A 25,595-nucleotide genomic window follows, 5' to 3' on the forward strand; every position below is an offset into this window, starting at 1 on the left:
GATAATGCTTTAGCTATGACACCAAAGGCACAATCCATGAAAAAAATGTATAAACTAGACTTATTAAAATTTAAACTCAAATTTAAAATTTCTGCTCTGAAAAGATACTGTCAAGAGAATGAAAATACATGCTATACACTGTAAGAAAATATTTAGAAAAGACATAATTAATAAAGAACAGTTATTTAAAATGCACAAGGAACTCTTAAGACTCATTAATAAGAAAATATACAATTCAAGTTGAAAAATGGACAAAAGACCTAAACAGACATCTCACCAAAAAAGATATACATAGAGAATGATGAAAAAAAATTGCTCTACATCATATGGCACTCAAGAAATGCAAATTAAACCATGAGATACCACTGCACACCTACTAGAATGCCCGAAATCCAAAATACTGACAACATAAAATTCTGGTAAGTATGTAGAATGCAAAGCAACAGAAACAAACATCCATTGCTGGTGGGAATGCAAATACAGCCCCTTAAAAAGTCAGTCTGTGGCACAAAAACAGACACATAGACCAATGGAATAGAATAGAGAACTTAGAATTGAAACCACAAATGTATGGCCAACTATCTTTGACAAAGCGGGAAAGAGTATCCAATGGAAAAAAGACAACCTAATCTTTAACAGATGGTGCTGGAAGAATTGAACAGCAACATGCAGAAGAATGAAACTAGATCAATCTCTAACACCACAGACAAAAATAAACTCAAAATGGATCAAGGACCTGAACGTGAGACAGGAAACCATCAAAACCCCAGAGGAGAAAGCAGGGAAAAAACCTCCTCAACCTCAACTGCAGCAATTTCTTACTTGACACATTCCCCAAAAGCAAGGGAATCAAGAGCAAAAAGGAGCTACTGGGACCTCATCAAGATAAAAAGCTTCTGCACAACAGGAAACACTCAATAAAAGTAATAGGCAACCAACGGAATGGGAAAAGATAGTTGCAAATGACATATCAGATAAAGGGCTACTATCCAAAATCTACATGGAACTCACCAAACTCCACACCCAAAAAACAAATAATCCAGTGTAGAAATGGGCAGAAGACATGAATAGACACTTCTCCAAAGAGGACATCCAGATGGCCAACAGATACATGAAACTATGCGCAGCGTCCCTCATCATCAGGAAAATAGAGATCAAAACCACACTGAGATACCACCTCATGCCAGTCAGAGTGGCTAAAATGAACAAATGGGGAGACTATAGATGGTGGCGAGGATGTGGAGAAACAGACACCCTCCTACACTGTTGGTGGGAATGTAAACTGGTGCAGCCCCTCTGGAAAATAGTGTGGAGGTGCCTCAGAAAAATAACAATAGAACTCCCCTATGACCCAACAGTATCACTGCTAAGAATGTAACCAAGGGATACAGGAGTGCTGATGCACAGGGGCACATGTACCCCAATGTTCACAGCAGTACTTTCAACAATAGCCAAATCATGGAAAGAGCCTAAGTGTCCATCAACGGACGAATGAATCAAGAAGATGTGGTTTATCTATATGATGGAATACTACATGGCAATGAGAAAGAATGAAATCTGGCCATGTGTAGCAACGTGGATGGAACTTGAGGGTGTTATGCTGAGCGAAGTAAGTCAGGCTAGAAGGACAGATACCACATGTTTGCACATATAGGTGGGTTAGGAGGAACTTAACGGAGGACCATGGGGCAGAAGAAGAGGAAAATAGTGGGGGAGAGGAAGGGAGGCAAACCATGAGAGACTCTTGAATACTGAGAACAAACTGAGGGCTGATGAGGGTGGGGAGAGGGGAAGGGGGGAGATGGACATGGAGGAGGGCACTTGTTGGGATGAGCACTGGGTGTTATATGGAATCCAACTTAACAATAAACTATTTAAGAAAAAAATAATAATAATGAAATAAAAGATAAAATTAAAAAGTCAGTTTGGTGGTTTCTTACAAAACTAAACATATTTTAACATACAGATCAGCAATAACACTCTTCCGATATTTACCAAAATGAACTGAAAATTTATGTCCACACAAAAACCTGCAAATGGATGTTTACTGCAATTTTATTCACAACTGTCAAAACTTGCCAAAAGCAACCAAGATTTCTTTTAGTAGTGAGTAGACAAACTGTGGTACAATCAGACAATGGAATACTAGTCAATAAGCTACCAACCCATGAAAGGACATGAAGGAAATTTAAATGCATATTGCTAAGTGAAAGAAACCAATCTGAGAAGCTACATAATGTACGATTCCAACCATATGACATTCTGGAAAAGGCAAAACTACAAAAACAATAAAAATGTTAGTGATTGCCAGATGTTAGGGTACAGAGAAGGATGAATAGGTGGAACTCAGAGAATTTTTAGGCAGTGAAACTACTGTGTATGAGACTATAATGATGGATGCATGCCACGATACATCTGTCAAACCCCGAAGAATGCATCACTCCAAGAATGAGCCCTAATGCAAACTATGGACTTTGAGCAATAACGATGTGCCAACATAGGCTCATCACCGGTAACAAATGTACCACCCTGGTGGGGGATGTCGACAGTCGGGGAGTTATGCACATGTGGGGGCAGAGGACACATGCAAACTGTCTATATCTTCCTCTCAAAATTTCTGTGAACCTAACACTTGTCTAAAAAATAAATTGTAATCAATTTTAAAAAGATTAGCTTCCCTAACTGCCGTGAAAAAAATGTTTAAACGTGTACATAAACCAGGCAAATACTGAAAGAAATACAGATTTGTCAGATGTGTACTATATTCTCATGTTTCCTAATATTCCATTTTCCCTGTATCAATTTAATTGCATTTTATTTTTAACATTTATATATTAAGAACTAAATCTTCTATTATTGCTTTAAATAATCCCCTTGAAGTTCATTTTCACAAACAGAATAGCCAATATTTTAAGATAAATATATCAATTATTAATAACTGCAGTCATTAACAAAGCTTTCTCAGAAAACATTAGGTGCAATGTGCCTGAAGATATATTTCTTTCTTCAAGTTGTGAATTCTAAGAATTACTATTACAATATTATAACTAAAAAACACTAAGGATTATTATAAAATCCATATTTGTTTCTCATTAGCAAAAACCGTTTCCTACAAGTTCCATTTACTAGGAACTTGTAGTTCCTAGGAACTAGGAAACCTCAAATACCACTGAAACAAATTTTTGAATGTAACAAAATTTATACCATTTCTAATACAGTTTTATTTATAACTATAAGAATGCTTTTACTACTGTTAAATTTTTAGTGAAGGACTAGACAAATGTAGTAGAAAATGATATTATAAATCCATTACATATAATTAACACTAAAAAGATGTAAAGTTAAATGCAAAAATATGACAAAAACATTGCTCATAAGCTGTCATCTTTGAAAAACAATAACACTCAGCTACTTTTAGCACTCAGATTTTGAGCAAAGATGTCATCTGTATTCTCCATCTTTTTTATTTCCTGGCATTTCTTCATTGCTCATTAAACCTCTGTTAAAAACAGGGAAAAGAATAACATAATAAAGAAGGAGTTTGTTTCTCACAAGGAGTAGATTACTACTACTTCCAAAAAATACAAGGCCTCGTTGAAGCAAAGTACAATGCCCTTCTTCCCACAATGAATAAAGGGCATATAATTTAAAGGGTTGTGGAACAACCATAACTGTTACTGGGCATCAGCTGCACAAATGAGTTATAGATAGCCCCAGAGAAGGCAAAGCTGAAAACAGACCTAACAGTGTAAGACAAGACCTCTGGAAAAGAAAAATCCAGCAGACTAGACTGCTCAAGAACAAATTTTAGAAGTAGAAAATAAGACTCAACAAATCAAAATAAAGAAAACAAAAAAAGAAAAGAGTCAGAAACAAAAGACATAAAAGCAGAACTTGACAACTAATCTACACACCCCTAACAGACAGCCCTACCGGCAGCAGTTACCGTAATCACGTTCATAAGTGGTGAAGGTGCAATTCATACCTGTGTAAAAGTAGTTAATCATGTTCCATTTACCTTCTCAAAAAAATATAGTTACAGCTTTTATAGTGGAACTACAGGGTTCTCAAAAGCATTACTTTAAATAAACAGTAATCCCCAAATAAAAAACGATAAATAAGAAAGAATATCTAAATCATAACAGATAGAAAATATGACTGATTTTAAGACATACTCAGATTTATCTAGATATTCCAACAACTGTTTTAAGATTTCTAAGAAGAGTAAATGGGAAAAAAAAAATCTAAGCATTAGAAACCATTTTAAGTAGGTAAACAAAGAAACTACTCTTCATATTCAAAGAGCCAATGGGAATCTATTTTAAAATCCAACTCAACTAACAGAAAACTGAATTGAAATGATTTGCAAAATTTGGAATGTCATGGATAAAGAGAAAAAAACTTAAAATCTTTACTTTCTCAAAGAAATTTTTTAAATGATGCTCCAAAAAGTAATGAAAATCAAATTCATGTGATAATTCTCACTCACAACACCAAATGCTACAAAGGTCTAAGGAAAGAATTACTCAGAACTACATATCCAGCTACTTTATCATTCACATGAACATCAAAAATACAATTTAGACATACAAGGACTCAAAAAACTTTACCAGCCATGTTTTCCAAAATTTATTTGGAAAGAATTACTGAAGACTTTTCTCCAAAAGGTGAATAAATGAGAAAGAAGATATGGAATACAAGAAATATTTGTGAGCAAAGGAGACAACTTAGATTCTTTTTTTTTTTTAAATTTAGTTAACATACAGTGCAGTATTGGTTTCAGGAGTAAAATTCAGTGATTCATCATTTTCGTGCAATACCCACTGCTCATCACCACAAGTGCCCTCCTTAGTACTTGTCCCCCATCTAACCCATCTCCCCCCCCACATCCCTCCTTCAACACATAATTTGTTCTCTAAATAAGTGGCCCTCGTGTTTTGTTTCCCTCTCTTCTTTCTACACCCTTCCCATATGTTCATAGGTTGTTTCTTAAATTCCACATATGGGGGCGCCTGAGTGGCTCAGTCGGTTAAGCGTCTGACTTCGGCTCAGGTCATGATCTCATGGTTTGTGGGTTCGAGCCCCGCGTCGGGCTCTGTGCTGACAGCCAGCTCAGAGCCTGGAGCTGCTTCAGATTCTGTGACTCCCTCTCTCTCTGACCCTCCCCTGCTCACGCTGTCTCTCTCTCAGAAATAAATAAAACATTAAAAATGTTTTTTAATTCTACATATGAATGAAATCATATGCTCTTTGTCTTCTCTGACAGTAATTATTTTGCTTAGCATAATACACTGTAGTCCCATCTACATAACTCCAAATGTAGTATTTCCTTCTTCTTGATCGTTGAGTAATATTCCATTGTGTGATACACACACATACACACACACACACACCACATCTTTATCCATTCATAGTTGGTGGACATTTGGGTTCTCTCCATAGTTTAGCTATTGTTAATAATGCTGCTATAAACACTGGGGTGTATGTACCCCTTTGAATCTGTATTTTTATATCCTTTGGGTAAGTACCTAAGAGTGTAACTGCTGGACCATAAGGTGGTTCTATTTTTAATTTTTTGAGGAACCTCCATACTGTTCTCCAGAGTAGCTATACCAGCTTGCATTCCCAGCAACAGTGCAGAATTCTCCTTTCTCCACATCTTTGCCAACACCTGTTGTTTTTTGTATTGTTAATTTAGCCATTCTATCAGGTGTTAGGTGGTATCTCATTGTGGTTTTGATTTGTATTTCTCTAATGATGAGTGATGTTGAGCATCTTTTCATGTGTCCATTGGCCACTTGAATGTCTTCTTTGGAAAAGTGTCTACTAACGTCTTCTGCCCATTTCTTAACTATTTGTTTTTTGGATGTTGAGTTTTTAAGTTCTCTATAGACTTTGGATACTAATCCTTTATCAGATACATCATTTGCAAATATCTCCTTCCATTCTGTAGCCTATTAGTTTTATTGATTGTTTCCTTTGCTGTGCAGAAGCTTTTTATCTTGATGAAGTCCCAATAGTTCATGTCTGCTTTTGTTTCCCTTGCCTTCAGTGACATGTCTAAGTAAGAAGTTGCTCCAGCCGAGGTCAAAGAGGTTTCTGCCTGTGTTCTCCTTTAGGATTTTGATGGGTTCCTGTCTCACATTTAAGTCTTTCATCCATTTTGAATTTATTTTCGTGAATAATGTAAGAGAGTGGTCCAGTTTTTCCAACACAATTTCTTGAAGAGAAGATCTTTTTTTCCATATTCTTTCCTGCTTTGTTGAAGTTTAGTTAACCATATAGTTAACTAATGGTCCATCTCTGGGCTTTCTATTCTGTTCCATTAAGCTATGTGTCTTTTTTTTTTTAATTTTTAATGTTTATTTTTGAGAGAGAGAAAATGTGTGCATGTGCAGGGGACGTGCAGAGAGAGAGACACAGAATCTGAGGCAGGCTCCAGGCTCTGAGCTGTCAGCACAGAGCTCAATGCAGGGCTAGAACCCACATAACGCAAGACCATGGCCTGAGCTGAAGTCAGATGCTTAACTGATGGAGCCACCCAGGAGCCCCTCTACATGTCTATTTTTGTCCCAATATCATACTGTTTTGATGACTACAGGTTTGTAACACAGCTTGAAATCCAAATTTATGATCCTTCTAGTTTTATTTTTCTTTTTCTGGATTGCTTTGGCTGTTTTGGGTCTTTTGTAGTGATATACAAATTTTAAGAGAGTTTGTTCTAGCTCTGTGGAAAATGCTGTTGGTATTTTGATAAGGAATGGATTAAATGTATAGACTGCTTTGGGTAGTATAGACATTTAAACAATGTCTGTTCTTCCAGTCCCTGAGAATGGGATGCTTTTCGATTTCTTAGTGCCCCTTCAATTTCTTCCAAAAGTGTTCTATAGTTTTCAGAGCATAGATCTTTTACCTCTTTAGTTAGGTTTATTCCTAGATATCTTATAGTTTTTGGTACATTTACAAAATGGATTGATTCCTTGATTTCTTTTTCTGTTTCATTATTAATATATAGAAATGCAACAGATTTTTGCATGCTGGTTTTATATCCTGCAACTGCTGAATTCATGTATTAGTTTTAGCCATATTTGGTTGGAGTCCTTCAGGTTTTCTACATACAGTATCATGTCCTCTGCAAATAGTGAAAGTCTGACTTCTTCTTTGCCAATTTGGGTGCCTTTGTTTCTTTTTGTTGTCTAATTTCCAGGGCTAAGACTTCCAGTACTATGTTAAATAGTAATGGTGGGAGCAGACATCCTTGTCTTGCTCCTAGCACAGGGAAAGGCTCGCAGTTTTTCCCCACCGAGAATAATATTATAATTCATATATGACCTTTATGATGTTGAAGTATGTTCTACCTCTCCCTACTCTGTTGAGGATTTTTATCAAAATTGGATGCTATACTTTGTCAAATGCTTTTTCTGCATCTATTGAGAGGACCATATGGTTTTTATCCTTTCTTTTATTAATGTGATGTATCTGTTGATTTATTTATGAATATTGAACTGCCCGTGGAACCTAGGAATGAATTCCACTTGATGATGGTGAATAATTCTTTTAAGGTACTATTGAATTCGATTTGCTATTAGTTTGTTGAGAAAGTCTACATCTATGTTCATCAGGGATATTGGCTGGTAATTCTTTTTAGTGGGATCTTTGTCTGATTTTGGAATCAAAGTAATTCAGGCTTCGTAGAATGAGTTTGGAAGTCTTCCTTCTATTTCTTTTTTTGTTTTTGGAAGAATAGGTATTAAGTCTATTAACTCTTCTTTAAATATTTGGTAGACATCCCCCTAGGAAGCTATCTTGTCCAAGACTCTTATTTGTTGGGAGATTTTTTGTTACTAACACAATTTCTTTGCTGGCTATGGATCTGTTCAAGTTTCCTAATTTTCCTGTTTCAGTTTTAGTACTGTGTGAGTTTCTAGGAAATTGTCCATTTCTTCCTGATTGCCCATTTTTTTGGCATCTATTTTTCATAATATTTGCTTATAATTGTTTAGAAATTTCTATGGTGTTGATTTTTATCTCTCCTCTTTCATTTGTGATTTTATCTATTTGGGTCCTTTCTCTTTTCTTTTTGAGAAGTCTGACTAGGGGTTTATCAATTTTGTTAATTATTTCAAAGAACCAGTTCTTAGATTCACTGATCTTTTACAAAATTTTTAATGTTTACTTTTGAGAGAGAACGAGACAGAGAATAAGCAGAGAAGGGGCACAGAGAGAGACACACAGAATCTGAAGTGGGCTCCAGGCTCCAAGCTGAGAGTACAGAGCCTGACGTGGGACTCAAACCCATGAACCAAGAGGTCATGACCTGAGCCAAAGTCGAACGCTTAGCCTACTGAGCCACCCACGTGCCCCTCATTGATCTTTTTAAATAAAGGATTTCCAGATGAACATATACTTGAACTCCAACTTATCTAAGGTGATTCTGCAACTAACTGTGGTTGCGGAATGGTGACTCCTGGGCACCTGCAGAGCATAGTATTCTCCCAAAAAGATATAAAGTCTGGATCAGGCACAGGACATACAGATCCCAATTAGTGGGGCATGAATGAATGGATTCAACACTGAAAAGCAGGTGTGGATGGAGATAAATAATCCTTCCTACCTTCTTATTACAAATCTGAACAGACTAATTAATTCATGACTCTGTTGGAAAGATATTTTTTCATGAACTCTAGTTTCAGAGAGTAGACACTGGCAAGTAAATCATACTTTCTGCTAGCAAAAAACTAACTAACTGAGACCAGCAGCTTTTACATCTTCCCAAGCAAAAAAAAAATTTTAAAAAGCTTCATGGGACCTTAGATTCCTACAAGGACACCAAGTGCTATCAGCAGTGTTATACAGTTCCCTTGGCAGCAGCACCCTGATGCAACAGTCTTTGCAAGAAAGGCAACTCGTGACCGCAGTACCCATATCATACATTCAGTCAAGTGCATCCTCACCCTGCAGTCCTTTTTTTTTTCTTTTAATAATTTATTTATTTCTGAGAGAGAGAGAAGCGTGAGCAGGGGAGGGCCAGAGAGAGAGGGAGTTACAGAATCTGAAACAGTCTCCAGACTGAGCTGGCTGTCAGCACAGAGTCCGACGCGTGGCTCGAACCCATGAACTGTGAGATCATGACCTGAGTTGAAGTCGGGACACTTAACTGACTGAGCCACCCAGGCGCCCCCTCACCCTACAGTCCTTGCAAAACATGAGACCAGCAAGGGGCAAGATCTTCTCTTGAAGTACAACCCACAGCAAGTCCAGTGCTGCCCTGCTGACATGATTCTCCATGTGATGCCAAGACTGCATCCTGCATTTATAGTAGATGTTACTACCAGTGATATGATTGCTTAACTTATATCTAATCATGAGAAAAGAATTAGACAAATCTGAATTGGGCAACTTACAAAACAACTGTGTAGACTCTTTAAAACTATCACAGTTGTGTAAGCCATGGGCACTGTGCTAGATTAAAGGACACTAAAGAAACCCAACAAAGCAGTATGTGATCCTTGAAGTAGTAAGCACTTTTGAAAAGTGTTATGCTATCTGCAACACACACTCAGACCTGGGGAGAGCACAAACAAGGCAAAATGTAAATATATAGGATAAAATAATTAGAATTTAAAATGATAGTATAATATAAATGTGGGCTTTATACCATCAATAGGTTTTAAAACAAGCTATAACACTTTTTGGTCATCTTTCAAAAACTTCTTCAACTGTTCAATTCTTCCTTCCATGACAGATAATTTATGTTGTCTTTAAATGGAAAAGGGCACTCTGGATAAATACTTACGAGAGCAAGTGGCAGTCTGCCACTCCAGACACTGTCCATATGGAAAAGAAATGATATAAGCATTGGAGTCAACGCATCGTCTCGTGCTACTACACCACATACACTCCATGCCGTTGCTTGTACAGTTGGAGCAGGACGTCCTTAGAGAACACGGCTTTTTGCATGGCCTTGCATTTTGATTTGGACTAACTGGAAAAAATCAACAAATATAATTAGTTTATCTGTTAACTGTATTTTAACACAAGTAGATGGGTTTCATTTGTTTCACTGTTTAGGGAATGTTTCGAGTAAGCCAAGTGTGGAATAAAAAACTATAGCAAAAAATACATGATAAGGTGAATGAAAATGAAGACAAGATATCAGTACTCTGTAAATTTATTATCAATTTTGAAAATTATAATTCTTTAGGAAATTTTAATCCTTTACAAAGTATATAAAATTATATAATTTAAAAACTTACAAACAGAAATGTAACACATGACCTGGTCTTCTATCTTTGGCTAGATACAACATACACTATCATTACTTATTTTCCTGGTAAAATTTTTTCCATAAACATTTAATACCTTATCAAAATAAATTACCTGTCAGCGAACATATCTCTGATACAAACAAACAATAAAAATAAAAGAATATACTATAAAATCTTTACATCAAATATAATATCATACCTATCAGGATAAATATTTTTAATATTACCAAGGATGTGAAGAAACTGGAGCCCTGTATGTTGCTCATGGGAATGTAAAATTATACAACTTCTATGACAAACAGTATGGCAACTACTCAAAAAATTAAACATAGAATTACCATATGATACAGCATTTCTACTTCTGGCTATATACCCAAAAGACGTGAAACCGATACTGGAAAAAGTATGTGTACACCATGTCCATAGCATCAGTATTCACAACAGAAGAGTAAAAACTCAAATGCATGCTGACATATGGACAAACAAAAGTTGCATGTACATATAATGGATACTTATTTGTGCTAAAAATGGAATGAAATTCTAACATATGTTACAATATGGATGAATCCTGAAGACATGCTAAGGGACGTCAGCTAGTCATAAAAGTTCATACATCCTATCATTCTACTTATATAAGGTACCTAGATTAGTCAAACCCATAGAATTAGAAAGTAGAAGGTGGTTGTCTGGGGCTGGGGGAAGGAGGTATCGAGAGGCCATGTTTAATAGGTATGAAGTTTGGGAAGATGAAAAAGTTCTGGAGATGCTGGCTGTTAACAGAGGCACAATAATGTAGATGCACTTGATAATACTGAACTCTACATTTAAAAATGGTTAAAATGTTAAATTTTATGTTATGTAGATTTTACACAATAACAATAAAGAGAAAACAATTCAATATTCCTTTCTCACCTGACAAAAATCCATTTCAAAACAAATACCATATGATTTCACTCAGACTGAAATAGTTGTTAATCTTAAAAACAAATCTTTCTTCCAAAGGCTATTATTATAAAAGTAAAACACATAAAACAATTAAGAATAGATTCCTACTATACTGTAACTATGACCATAAATTTATAATCTCCCTATTTCAACGAAGAAATAAAAATTGTATAAAACAATAAAATTTTGTTATTTCCACAAGTTAATGCTGAGGTCACTAAGAGTAAATGGGGTTGGGGACCAAGATAAAATTTACCAAAAAATCAGGTAATCAGCATCATAGAAAGATTGAGGGGGCAGCCGGGTGGCTCAGTCGGTTAAGTGTCCAACTTCATCCTCGGTCATGAGCTCACAGTTCGTGAGTACAAGCCCCATACCAGATTTGATATCCTCTGTCTCCCGCTCTCTGCCCTTCCCACCTCTCAAAAATAATAAACATTAAAAAAAAAAAAATTAAAGATGGTGAAAGTTACTTCAGGCCCAGAGGCTATCACACATGGAAGAGGAGTTGGAAACATAATATTTCCAAAGAAATACTAGCTTACTACTTACCAACAGGCTTTTCACAGACAAGGCCATCGGCCATAGATGTACAAGGATTAGCTTTTAACCCTGCCACTGCAGCCTTTTCTAGGTAGGCACAGAACCCAGAGTCGTTTGGCTCACCGGGAAGCCACTGCAGCGTTGTATTTGTAAAAGGAGACATGTCTTCCCACCCCCAGTAGGATATATTGATCTTGCGCAAGCCGACCCAAGGTGACACTTTCTGTAAACAATAGCAAAAGGAGCATTAAAAAAAAAAAGTTACATATAAAAATACCATTGTATTGCTTAGCAAATGGTTCATGATCCCTAAAAATTACATTTAAAAAATATACAGAACTGCTTTTTTAGTGACTTCTTGTACCAAAAATAATGAACAATTCCAGCACATTTTGGAGAATGGTGTAGAATGAACCCCATTTTTAAAACATAGATTTTGTGCTCAAGCTGCATGACTGGGGTCAGTTATTTAGCCCTTGTGAACCTAAGTTTCCTCTTCTACAAAATTAAAAAATACATATCTGAAATAAATACCTACCTTATAAGGCAAGATGATTAAAGAATTAACATATTGCTGCAGCAACTGCTGCTATTACTGCACCTACTGTTGCCAATTTAATCAGGTATGGAGGTAAGAATCTAAAGTTAAGTTGCCATTACATGCACGGTGAGAAAAGAGGAAACAAAATCAATAAACAATATGTAGAGGAGAGAGGAGACTTCATAACATGTTCACAAAAGGACTCAGAAGAATAACCGTCTCTCTCCTGGCTTAGATTTCTACTCACACATGAGAACTTTCATGCAATTTTAGAAAAAGTTATGGGTCAGCAGAACCAACCAGCACTGGGGTTCACTAGAGCAATTGAACTGGGGTCAGCGGCAAAGTCAAGTGCTTACTTCACTGCCCTTCCCCTTTGCAGAAGGTATCTCTCACCATGCTTCACTGCCCTGCATGGGCTTGGAGGCGGGATGATGAAGGTAATATAACTGTCCTTTCTTATTTCTGTGCTTCTCCCAGGTGCTATCCCTTAACTAGATTCCCTACCTCTTGTAAAGGTATTTTTGCATATGAATGGTTCAAAACAATGTTCTATGAGGGACAAGTGCTGGAAATTTCCATTCTGTCATCTTGCTGACATTATTCCTAAACACTTCTACCTTAATATTCATGATATATTTATTTTTTAAGTTACTAAGTTAATAATATATTACCATGTGAAGTGACTTTAAAACTCCACATCATCCTGTTTACACTATGGACTGTCAGGGTAAAGAAAAATATGTATCTCTATTTGAGTGTTTAACAATATAGAAATAAGATATAGATAGATATAGATATATAAATATCTCCTATGTTTATTCTAAATATGTTATATAAATGGTTCTAGAGAGCTTGTAAAGATAGCTATAGACCTAGAAATTTTCAAAGTATGTAAATACAATATATTTCACATACTAAACACTCAACAAATTATTTATCTAATATTATTATTAAAATATCGTATGAATATTCATTATGACAGTAGGTCTCATATCACCCAGTAGACTACTATACACATAGTAGGTAACCAGTAAATTTTTTTTAACCAAAGTTCATCAGAACAGGTATGGCTATTTTCCACCATCCAATTGCTGAGACAGAGATAGTACTTAATAAATATTTTTAATTATAACAACAGAATTGCTGCTATGTCTTGCAATCACCGTGTATTTCACACATTATTCTGAAAGATATTTGGATAACAAAAAAGCTAGGACATTTTTACAGTTCTTGATAATAACAGAGGAGTCAATCCAACATAGATATTTCAGATTAATGATTGTGCTTCACGTTACAGCAACTCTGCCTACATTTCCGACTATCGGTAGTAAAGACAAGTCATTTAAAGTGAAATATTACTCCCTAACTCATCATGATAAGAATCTGAGAGGAAGAGGCGAGAGACAGAAAAATGAAGCTGTTGATAAAACATTTAAAGTAACTATTAGCCAGTAAATGAACTGGACAGGCAGTTGAAAATAGAAGACAAATTACTACATTATGAAAATTTACTAAAGCACATCATAAATCACTGCAACATTTCATTAGCCATTTCCGATAAGTAAATGATTATTTGACCCAGAATATCTCTAAATTACCTGAATTTGTCTGTCTTTATTTGCCAAGGAAGGGTTAAATGTATACAAGTAGAATGACTCAGGATAACTCATTTTACATAAAGGTATGCTTAATGGAATGTCAACTTGCAGAAGCTTCTACCTTTGCAATTTTGCTAAAGCTCAGCTTTCTAATGAAACAAAACCTTCTTCCCTTCTACAGTGTACTAGTCCACAAACTCTCAAACTAAGTTCATCACACATCCAAAGTAACTGTTAGTCCAATCTTTATGTTTTATACTAATATGCAGGAAAAATGAGGAACTAACACAAGAAACCTTGAAATGCACACTTCTAACCTTGCACATTTCAAGATTCTAGTGTAAAAACTAAAAATATTACATTTTAAACAAGGAAAAAAGCAATAGCGCTCTAAATCTGAATACTAGGACTTTCTAAACTCAAAGAATGCGGCTCTACCATTAATAAGCTCCTTATAAGTGACACATAACAGAACTAATTTCCAAATGTTCATTCATAATTGTCCCCCAATTCTGTAATTAAAGAAATAAAACCCCTGGTATGATAAGAATATAACAGATCTTAACTTATGTTATATGCTCCATATAATTAAAAATAAAACTTTATAAATACACCTTTTCACATTTTTCTAAAATATTTTTTAAAATCAATTGATGTCTCTCCTACATAAAACCACATACATCTTACCTTCAGGCCATTAGGCTGGTAACTCTTAAGACAAATAAAGAAGAAAAAAAAAACATAGTTGTTTCTATTGCCTCCTTAGAAATATCTTCATATGCTGGCCAACTCAACGTCCTCCAAAAGTTAACTAGGGGCATTATGCCAGGAAACTCCTTAAGTCCACATCACTAATTAGATATACACTCTCTTTCTTCGTATATCCCATGTTCAACTATTATTATAATTATCACAATGCAGTAAAATTGTGTTTGCCTTCCTCACAATAAATTCTTGGAGAACAGCAAGCAATAGATTGCCAAGTACACTGAAGGTGCTCAATAAATGTGTACTAAATGAATGGATATTGGCCCATTCTTTACAGAAAAATTAGCTATAGTTTACACAAAAATGATTTCACATATCAATTTTTCATACAAATTTGACTATATAGTTTTTCTTTATTCTATTATCAAGCATAAAATAAACGTTTGATAGCTAACAAATATATTGTGATATCCACTGTGAATATTTATAAAAACCAGTGATATAATTAATTTAACCCTTTTATTAAAGCATGGAGCAGGACTTTGGCTCAACAATTAGAAACTAGCATTATACATTAAGTCATTTGGTATTGATACTCATAAGAATTATACATGCTGATATCACCAAAAATGTAGGCAGTAACAGTAAAGTGATATCCATACAAAATATTCAGAAGTGAGTGTGCTTACATTCCCTTAATTTTTTTCAACATTTATGAAAACTGTTCTTTTACCATGTTTTAACATCAAATGTGTATTCCTCTGTTTTTAGTAAAAATAAAATCAGTTACCTATTCTTCATCATAAATCAGGAATGATCTGAAGAGATTAAAGGTCCTAATACAACCACCCAGGGCAGTGGGGCCAGAGTGGCAAGGAGAATTTGCCATTCGCCATGGAAAAATTGAAATACTAGTCTGGGGCACATACTTTTCTACCATTTATGTCAGTATTAACTATCCATCAAATAAATTCATTTAGATACCTAAGAATTCTAAATAATGATTTCTGGAATAGCAGTAATAGTAGCAGTACAAACAGCAATACCAAAATAACAACCTTTAAAATGCAAACAATAATAATGATAATTACTGTAAACACCAAAAATAAAATGTATACTCTTTACATGCATTATCTCACTTTTTTTTTTTACAATAAACATGCAAAGTAACTATGATTATAATCCCTGTTACCAATGAAGAATATAGAGCTGGAGAGATAACTTGCTACTAAGTTTTAAAGTTAAGCAGTATGTCCAATTGCATGCTCTCCATCACTCTGATAATACTGTCCTCAATGCTTCTTTAAAATTAGCTATACCAAGAAAACATTATGTATTTCTATAACAAGTAATTGGTGATATTTGCTCTAAAATAGTTTCAAGCCAAAACTGTCTCCTCTATACCATATAGTACTCCATGTAGAGCGGAGTTTGGGAATATAAATAGACTATTTGTCCAAATAAAAACCATAATTGGAAGGTCAAAATAAAGCTGTTGAGATCTGGTATAATACAGTTTCACACATTCGTAAGTAACAGCTGTATCAGAGATACACGTCCATTATTTGTATAGAAGTAATGACACTGCAATATTTACCACAGGGTGAGTACGTGTATGTGTGTGCATATTTATCTTAAACAGTAGGACAAAACTAATACAAACTTCAGGTTTAAGGCATATATTACTGTTGAATCTTATCACTTACTTGGGATCTCTTCTGAGTTCTAATTTTATTTTTTAAACAAAATGCAAAAATATTCTATGATGCTATGACAATTTATTAGTATATTTCAAGTAAGCATATGAACTAAATGAAGTTTCTCATAACTAGAGTCAGTAAATGATTTCTAAATCTCCTTATATGAGCTACTCTTAAGAGTTGACTATAAATATACCAAGAGTAGAAAATAAACACTGTAAATTCCTATTAGAAATGTCTTATAAAATAATATCTTGACACAATTTTCAAAGAAATATCCAATTTTTAAAGAAATATTTTTCATGAAACTCCCTGAAATATTGAAACTGTTTCTAAGTGTTATATGTTCCAGTATCTTCCACATAGTTTACAAATTGGTTTTTGTCCTCCTAACCTTTATTACATTATTTCAAGCAAATCTATACCTAGAGAACAGCATAATTCAAAAACCCAATTCACAACATACATTCACAAAAAAAATACATCTAAGCAATGTGTTGGGTCTAGTGCTTTAATTATAAGGGACATCACAAATTGTGAATTACATTTCAAAACAAATTATTAAATTTTATGCACATGTATTTTAAATAAATGTATTTATATAAAATGACTTCTTGGTAAGAAATGCAGTGGTTTTCTATGTAAAGCCAAGATGAGTAATTTAGAAAACTTTATTCCCAAATACATATATAAAGTAAGTTCACTGACCACTGACTTTTGTAGTCCGTTCTACTTTTACTTCCAAGATTTAATAAGAATAATTTGTTTAAAACCAAAAAGAATAAACCATTGCTAGTAATTACAGGACTTTCTGCATATTTCCATAATAAAAGCAATAGAGTTCATTACCTGTTGTGTATACTTCTGTATTTCATCCAGAACAAATTCTACTTCTTTTGAGGTTGTTAATGAAGCAAGATTTCCACTAAGATTATAGCAATAAAGTTTTGCATTGTCATAGCTTTCTCTACTGGAATTGATTCTAAGACAGGCATCACCAATATGATTCCATCCTTCTCCACAAAGATGAGCTAGTCAAAAAAAATTATATCTTATTTTTAGATTATCAAAAAACATTTATATTTTTCAGTTATTTTAGAATTCTAAATACAATTCCTGCATTTGTTTAAATAACTTTTAATGATAAAAATTTTAAATATATCAATATAGTTTAATAAACAAAACTTTGCTAATAGCTTGGTAGAAAAGAAGAACAAAAGATCCTAATGTTTTTCTTTAATTCTTAAGCACAATATAAGGTACAGCTCACAGAGTGTGAGCAGGCAAGAGGCAGAGAGAGAGAGGGAGACACGGGGTCCAAAGCAGGCTCCAGGTTCTGAGCTGTCAGCACAGCCTAATACGTACCTCAAATTCATGAACTGCGAGATCATGACCTGAGCTGAAGTCAGATGCTTAACCGACTGAGCTACCCAGCCACCCCATAATCTTTGCTTTTTAATGTTTATTTTTACACAGGTATGCAGGTCTTTCTAACATTTAAACACACTATTCAATAATAGTGTTTAATCCTTAGAATATAAGTTGAACTTAAAACAGTGCCTATTCTCTAAAACATATTTATAAACACATTATAAAGTTATGCTCTGTGTGCACTAGTTAAGGATGCAGTGCTTCATTAAAACACTGATCTATAAAGTTTGACTACATTTTAGTTTCCATACCATATTAAATATATCAATGCCTTCTGCCCTTTCAGCCTTGATGCATTAGTACAAATTTTATGGAATTCTTCTAAAGCTGCAATTCTCAAACATTTGGTCTCATGACCCCTTTTTTTCTTAAAAATTATTGAGGACCTCACAGATCTTTTCTGTAGGGATTTTTTTTTTTTTTATTTCTAGGAGAGAGAGAGAGAGAGAGACAGCGTGAGCAGGGGAGGGTCAGAGAGAGAGGGAGTGACAGACTGAAACAGGCTCCAGGCTCTGAGCTGGCAGTCAGCACAGAGCCCGACGCGGGGCTCGAACCCACGAACCGCGAGATCATGACCTAAGCGAAAGTCGGACGCTTAACCGACTAAGCCACCCAGGCGCCCCTGTAGGGATTTTTTATCTATTGGCTTTGATCATATTAAAAATTAAAACTGACCATTTAAAACTGTATTTATTCACTTAAAATTGGAATTCAAAAACCCATTCGAATATACTGTTTCATCTTTTGAGGTGTCCTTTATGCTATATACAGGCCCAAAGGATATGTATCATCAAATTCTCTCCCTGAGAGACAGCAGCTGACAGTTTAGGACAATGGCATAAAAAAATTTAAGATAGACTGATGAATCAATAGAGAGATGGACAGACAGGAGATCAATGATAAAGCAGAGCAAAATGTTCATCATAGAATCATTTCAACTTAAAATAAATAGTGTATTTTATTTTATAGGAATCATAGTCTCCAAAACAAACACAAAAAATAAAAATAGGGTAGCACTGCTATATTTTTTTAGAAATCTCTTGAATGTTGGTTTAATATAAGACAATGGTATTCTCGTATCTACTTCTCCAATCTATTGGAATCATATATCATGCAGCCTTCAGAAAACTCCATAGTAAACCCATGACAGAATCAGAATTTTAAAAGCAACTAATATTTTAGTATTATTAGTTTTGACCTCATGAAGCCTCTGAAAGAGTCCATGAACAGGGGCCTCCTGTTCTTTAATAAATGCTGTCTTATTAAATTGGGTGCCATGAATAGTACCTAGAACATAGTAATCCCTTGATAAACTGTAATTGTCATTTAGTAAGATTGTTTATAATGCTTTTCTTTTTCAGGCTACCTGTATAGCAATCTACTAATTCTTTTGGAATCCAAAGTACCTAATTACTTTAAAGAAACAGTGTGAAAGTTCTGTTTAGTTATGGCTCTTTTTTTTTTTTCACCTTACTGAATCAAGGAAGGATTTAAATTTCTTTTGCCTATCTCCTTTTTTGTGTGACAAAAACACCAAAGTGAAAAATCATACAAATGGACACAAATGCATGCGTCTTTGAGACTAAACTGAAGTATACGGCTGACCCAAATGTTTTTATAGTTTAGACTTTTGTAGTATTGAGCATCTACTCAGCTTCAGAGTTAAATGAGAAACATTAAGTTTTTAAAATGTGTTTAGTGAGATAAACGCAAATTGCCGAGTTTACAGATCAATGAAAAAATGCAAATCACAAATGTTCATAGAAAAGTCCAACAGTGGACACAGGGTCCTTCATTTACAGCATTCACTTCCTCGAGACCAGCAGAGAGGGAAACAAACTAGACCTAGTTGGCTGCTTAGCAAATATGAATGTAGAACAAAGGAAGTTAGTTTATAATGCGTTTTATACTGTATTTGTTTTATGGTATTTATTATTCTCCATAGTAATAGCCTGGCCAAGTGGCTTATACCAAATCAGCATTCTTTCCTGGGCAACGTGTAGATAAACACTTATTTTCCCAAACTTCCACTGCCAATCAAATTCTCTTCTTATTAAAGCAATCTTCCTTTAAATATATACATTTATCTGTGTTGTTAGCACAGAGACCAAGACGGGGCTTGAACTCACAAACCACGAGATCATGACCTGACAAAAATCAAGAGTCAGACACTTAACCAACTAAGCCACTCAGTCGCCCGTTTCATCCAAGATTTTTTAAAACAACGTTGTATGTATTTTTACTGATCTACGTGTTGATTTTACAATTTAACATTCTGATACTAATATTACTTTAAAGTTTCGTATCATCTCACTATTGCTTCTCAAAACCTGGCACTACATTAATATTCTCTCATTTTTACAAAGTGAACAAACATGCATGTATCACTGTTTAAAAACTTTAAATGTCAGTATATTTTAAAAAATCTAAAATTTACATAAACATTCTAAACTCTTAATGTTTTGAAAACAATCTAATTTTTATTTTATTACATGAACTTCCAAGCATGACATAAATCCTACGATGGAATTTTCAAGGACTTTTTAGAATTACATAGGTTCAGAATTTCTTTGAAAATATATAACAAAACAATTAAAAACCATGGAATAGAGAAAAGCAAAACACTGAACATAAATAAAATACCCAATTAATAGTTACATCTGCCATTTACAAACTATGCAACTCTGAACAAGTCACTAAACAATGTATGTCTCACTCACCCGTATAACAAGAAGTTAAATATCTAGATTATTTTTAGGGTTACTAATTTTATCTTTCATATTTAAAATGAAGAGTACTTAGGGTCTACTTAAGACAATGTTATGTGTAAAAAAATAAATTAGAATTGTTTTTTTTAATGGGCTTTGCTCTGGTTTACATAACTTAGATTGTCATTAAATCATATAAAACTTATGATAAGTGTTATAATTTAGAATAAAAACGTAGCTGGTAAAAACAGTTCCCAGAATGTCAAAGATAAAGGGCACCTAGGAAAGAAACCAAATAGGTCAAAATGTTAACATTATTAAATCTGGATATTAGTCTGAGTCCTTATTATTTTCTATTTTTTTAAGACAGAATATTTTTAAATTGAGAAGAATTCTGATCAAATCAATAGTATTATTATAACAAATACAAGAAATCATGAACATCTTAAAAGAACTGGAAGCAAACATATAGTTTTCTTATAGAAACAATGCTATTATTACTCCAATATTATCATTTATTTGAAACTGGAATGTATTACTAAATGCTCTTTACTATAACAGTATTCATTTGTAAGGCTATAAAATTCGTTTACCAAACTGAAATCTTTACCTGGTAAAGCCTGGCATTCTTGCTGTCGTTGATCCCACTGGCAATTCAAGTTTAGGGAGCAGCTTTTACAGCTGGTAAGTTTGTTACAAATCTGTTCATTTCTCACATGACATTTGGTATAGTTTTTCACAGACTAGAAAGTTAAAAGATAAAGCATGTTATATTTTACCTTTGTATAGCAATGATTCTTAAATGTCAGTGTACAGATAAATCACCAAGTAAATTTTAAAGGTCAGATTTCTAACCCCAAATCCAATTCTACTGAATCAGAATCTCTCTTACTCATTTCTTTAAACTATAACTGCAGGAACTAGAACATATGCTTATTGGAAAAAATTTACAATTTCTACAATCTGAAACAGAAACCATCTAATGAAAACCTACTCTATTAAATCTGATAACAAGCTCCCGATTCAATAAATAAGACCAATGCAGAGTCATTTCTCTTAATGATCATATAGAAAAAATTCCAGTCCTAATAAAACTATCATGCAACAAAGTAGAAATGGTAAGTAGTAAAAATTGAAGAGATAATAAACATCAATTATTTTCTCAATAACTCAAGCTAATTTCACTTTCACAGACATTACAGACACTAAATAATCATTTTGGTCAAGTGACAAGTGTCCTGTATATATCTGTCATGGTTCCTTTATGGTGACTGCAAAGAAGCTGAAGTTACACTTGATCAATCCTACTATACAACCTAATCATATATGTCAACTAAATTCCAGTATTAAGAGATTAAAGATTAAAGATCAATAAAGAAAAAAATGAGCAACATAGAAACTCTGCTGGTAGTTCTCTACATACAGCAAAGTTCAGATAATAGTATTAATATGATAAAATTTTGGCTCAAATCTTTCCATGACTCTTGAGAAAAAAACACAAAGGACTTAATGCTGCATTCTGTGCCCCACTTAAATCTTCATACATATAAACACTCACCTCAAGCTTTCTAAAGTAACAGAGCCAAATATTTCTTTTCAGCCCATAAAGTCAACAGTTAAAATTTACTTATAACTATCCCACATATAAAATGGTTAAAGCGGGGCACCTGTGTGGCTTAGTCTATTAAGCATCAGACTCTTTTTATTTCGGCTCGGGTCATGATCTCATAGGTTCCTGAGGTCCAGCCCTGTACTGGGCTCTATACTGACAGGGCAGAGACTGCTTGGGATTCTCTCTCCCTCTGCCTCTCCCCAGCTCATGTACTCTCTCTGTCTCTGTCTCTGTCTCTCTCCCTCTCAAATAAATAAACTTTAAAAAATGGCTGAGCCAACTTTTATCACATCTTAGACATCTTAAAAGTCACCCACCAGATTTTTATTAATAAACTATGAAACTTTCCCATACAAAATACACTGCAATTACCTCCATTCCAAAGGTGTTAATTTCTGTAAAGCAAATTACATATATTATAAGGTAACACATAAAAAGTAACTAAATAGTAATTAATGTTCATCTTTATTCATCCTAAAAAATAAGAGAATATAGAATTTTTATTATTTTTAATGTTTTTATTTATTTCATTTATTTTTGAGAGAGTGTGAGTGGAGGAGGGGCAGAGAGAGGAGACAGAGGATCTGAAGCAGGATCTGGCACCCAGAGCAGCAAGGCCAATGCAGGGCTCTAACTCACAAACTAGGAGATCATGATCCAAAGTGAAGTCTGACACTCAACCAACTGAGCCACCCAGGTGCCCATATTTTTTTAAATCTCAAATTATTCAACCACCACATTTCCATTCAGAACATACATACTTTTTATTGTTACATTTTCTAATTTGTAGCTCTGTTTTCATATGGAATATAAATCTTTCAGCTAACTGAAAAGAAAAAAATTACTTGAATCATCTGGTAAACAGAATAACCTATAAAAATGACAGAATGACAGAATAACTGAATAAAAAGAAGAATAACAGTTTTATGCCAGTCTTCAGACTAACAATGGTATCACTACAATGACCTTTCAAATAACTGGACTGCTCTTCAATACAAACAGTATGGTCATTTATTGACACTGAATCAATACAATAGATGAAATTATATTTCAATCATACACAGGACCAGTCTGATCAATGATGAAAAAAAACTGGCTGTTATTCTGAAACATGGCTGGTATTTTTTGGCCTAATGAACCAGATAAGTAAGCAGGATTATTTGAGCTGTTAGCACACAAAATACGCAAGATGAAATAAATACAACTAAATAATGAAACAGGGTATAAAAGGACATCATTTACACTAAAATCTCGCAGACCTTTCTGTAACCATTAACATTTGGTTTAGCTTAATCACCAGACATCCATATAAAATTGTCTAAAAGACACTACATCAAAGTCTAAATTACAAGTGAGTACCATCTGCTCACTTACACTATCTCATCCAATGCTTTCCTTATTAACACAGCATTATAAAAAACAAAGTATAAACTAAAAGGTCACTTTATTAAATGAATACTTGATAGCAATTTGCATAACACAATTTTTGCAATCGTGTATTTTCATTTAGTGTAAATGTCTAAACACAATGTCTAAACTCAGGGTTATCCAACAAAGCTTGAAACACAATATGCTTCCAATTTTTATTTAATAACATTTTCCATTTTATTCCCTTATTCCCATACTTTATTTTACTTAACTCCTATATCCACATTACTCACTAAAATAACCCCCATTAGATGAATATTAATATACATATAAAAAAGTAATTCAAATTTTCAAAGCAGAGTCATACCATACTAACATTAAAACTCAAATAAAATTGAAGCATATCTGTTATCAAAGCAACTTATATCCCTAGAAAGTATATACCCACACAATATATATTAAAAAAAGGTTTCAGTCGGGTAAGTCAATAACTGAAAAGTTTCCTCCATTTTAAGTTTTGAATGTTTTTTTAGAATAGAATCATAAAACAAGTATTTTAAAATATGAATGTTTATGGAAGAAAAATTTTAGATGATACAATAAAAACTTTTCACTTAGTTTTCAAACTCTCTTTTCTTTACCTTTTACCTCCACATGCTATCTTAAAAAACAGGTGAATACTTTTGGTGATTAATAAAAATTCAGAAAAAGAAATAATGTATGTTATATGTAGTTGCAAATTTATCAACTCATTATTTAGTTATTTAAGCTATAGCCCAGTAAGAGAATTTTTAGTCCTACTACAGTTTTTAATCCTTTAATCCTATACTTGTTTAATACTTTTTAAAATTTTTCTTTCAATTTGTTCACATCTTCTTAAAAACATGAGACATTTTATACTACCCACTTTTCATCTACCGTAAACATTAATCTTATAATTCTTTTCAGTTGTCTACCAAAGTAGGTTTCTCAAACTCATCACTATTGACACTTTGAGCCAGATAACTGCTTTCTGTGGGAAAGTCCATGCATTACAGAACATTTGCAGCACCCTTGCTTCTATTAGATGCCACGAGCAGCCCTACGGTTGTGACAACCAAAAATGTCTACACATGTTGTCAAATATCCCTTATGGCACAAGACGGCCACTGGTTGAGAACCACTTACCTAAAGACAGATAAAAGGAAACTACCCCTGTCGACCTCAGGTTAACCTTATACACAAAGCATGTAAACGAAACATCAGTCCACAGCAGTACTGTGCGTGTGCATGTATGACCAGAATCCCATGGAAATCACTGTACTTACCTACGTAATCCTATGTCTGTCAACACAGAAAACTACATTTATAATTACAGTCTTTTTAAAACTTTTTTAATGTTTATTTAATGGGGGGGGGGAGCAGAGAGAGATGGAGACAAAGGATCTGAGGTGAGCTCTGTGCCTACAGCACAGAGGCCAACACAGGGCTCAGACCCACGAACATGAGTGACAGAGATCGTGACCTGAGCCGAAGCTGGATACTTAACCGACTGGGCCACCCAGGTGCTCCTGTAGTCTTTTTTAAAAAGACATAAGAGGAAGCAAAAGTTACTGGATTCAACATGGAATCTAGTCTGACAAAGATAAGCAAGAAACTAGAGTGAATTTACAACACAGCAGTGATTCCCTACAAACTTTCTAAGTGTGTTGATGTGTAAAGTGCTTTCTGTACAATGCTCGTAAATGGTAAGCTAACGATTAGAAAGCAGCAATGTTAACCACATCACCATTTACCCATAAATACTAACCACACTGCAGTTACTGTTTGCTGAAACACATTTCTTGTCATCACACCACTGGCACCCATTTGTATTGGCAGTGCAGCTGGCGCAGTCCGCGTATCTGTAACATCTGTCATCAGGAGCAGCTGCGATGCACATGGGAGACGAACTCATCAGGATGAGAAAGGAAATGTCACACTTCTTAATTCACACATTTTGAATATCTGTTTAAGAATCACTAAGACTTTTTACAACATAAATATGACCATCAATATCAAAATAACTTCTTCAATATGAAGGTAACTTTGTAGTTTAATTATGTTTCTAAGTTTTGAGATACCTCCCATCCTCATTTTAATTATTTAATCTACCAGGATCTTACAGCCATTTAAAATGTATCCCTTTTGG

The 25,595-nt window shown here is 34.2% G+C and overlaps 1 protein-coding gene across 1 annotated transcript in view; it reads right to left on the bottom strand.

The window, feature by feature from the left end:
- The window catches only part of ATRNL1 (attractin like 1), a 767,076-nt gene that overhangs the window by 582,947 nt on the left and 158,534 nt on the right, over nucleotides 1–25,595 (bottom strand). The window contains exons 13-17 of the mRNA XM_077779526.1: nucleotides 25,215–25,333; nucleotides 21,056–21,188; nucleotides 17,156–17,337; nucleotides 11,766–11,979; nucleotides 9,797–9,985 (exon numbers count right to left, since the gene is read on the bottom strand). Of these exons, the coding sequence (XP_077635652.1) occupies nucleotides 9,797–9,985; nucleotides 11,766–11,979; nucleotides 17,156–17,337; nucleotides 21,056–21,188; nucleotides 25,215–25,333 (837 nt within the window). The remainder of the gene's footprint in view (nucleotides 1–9,796; nucleotides 9,986–11,765; nucleotides 11,980–17,155; nucleotides 17,338–21,055; nucleotides 21,189–25,214; nucleotides 25,334–25,595) is intronic.

The sequence above is a fragment of the Crocuta crocuta genome, unplaced genomic scaffold, assembly GCF_008692635.1.
Source record: "Crocuta crocuta isolate KB4526 unplaced genomic scaffold, BGI_CrCroc_1.0 scaffold138, whole genome shotgun sequence".
In the NCBI taxonomy this organism is placed as follows: domain Eukaryota; kingdom Metazoa; phylum Chordata; class Mammalia; order Carnivora; family Hyaenidae; genus Crocuta; species Crocuta crocuta.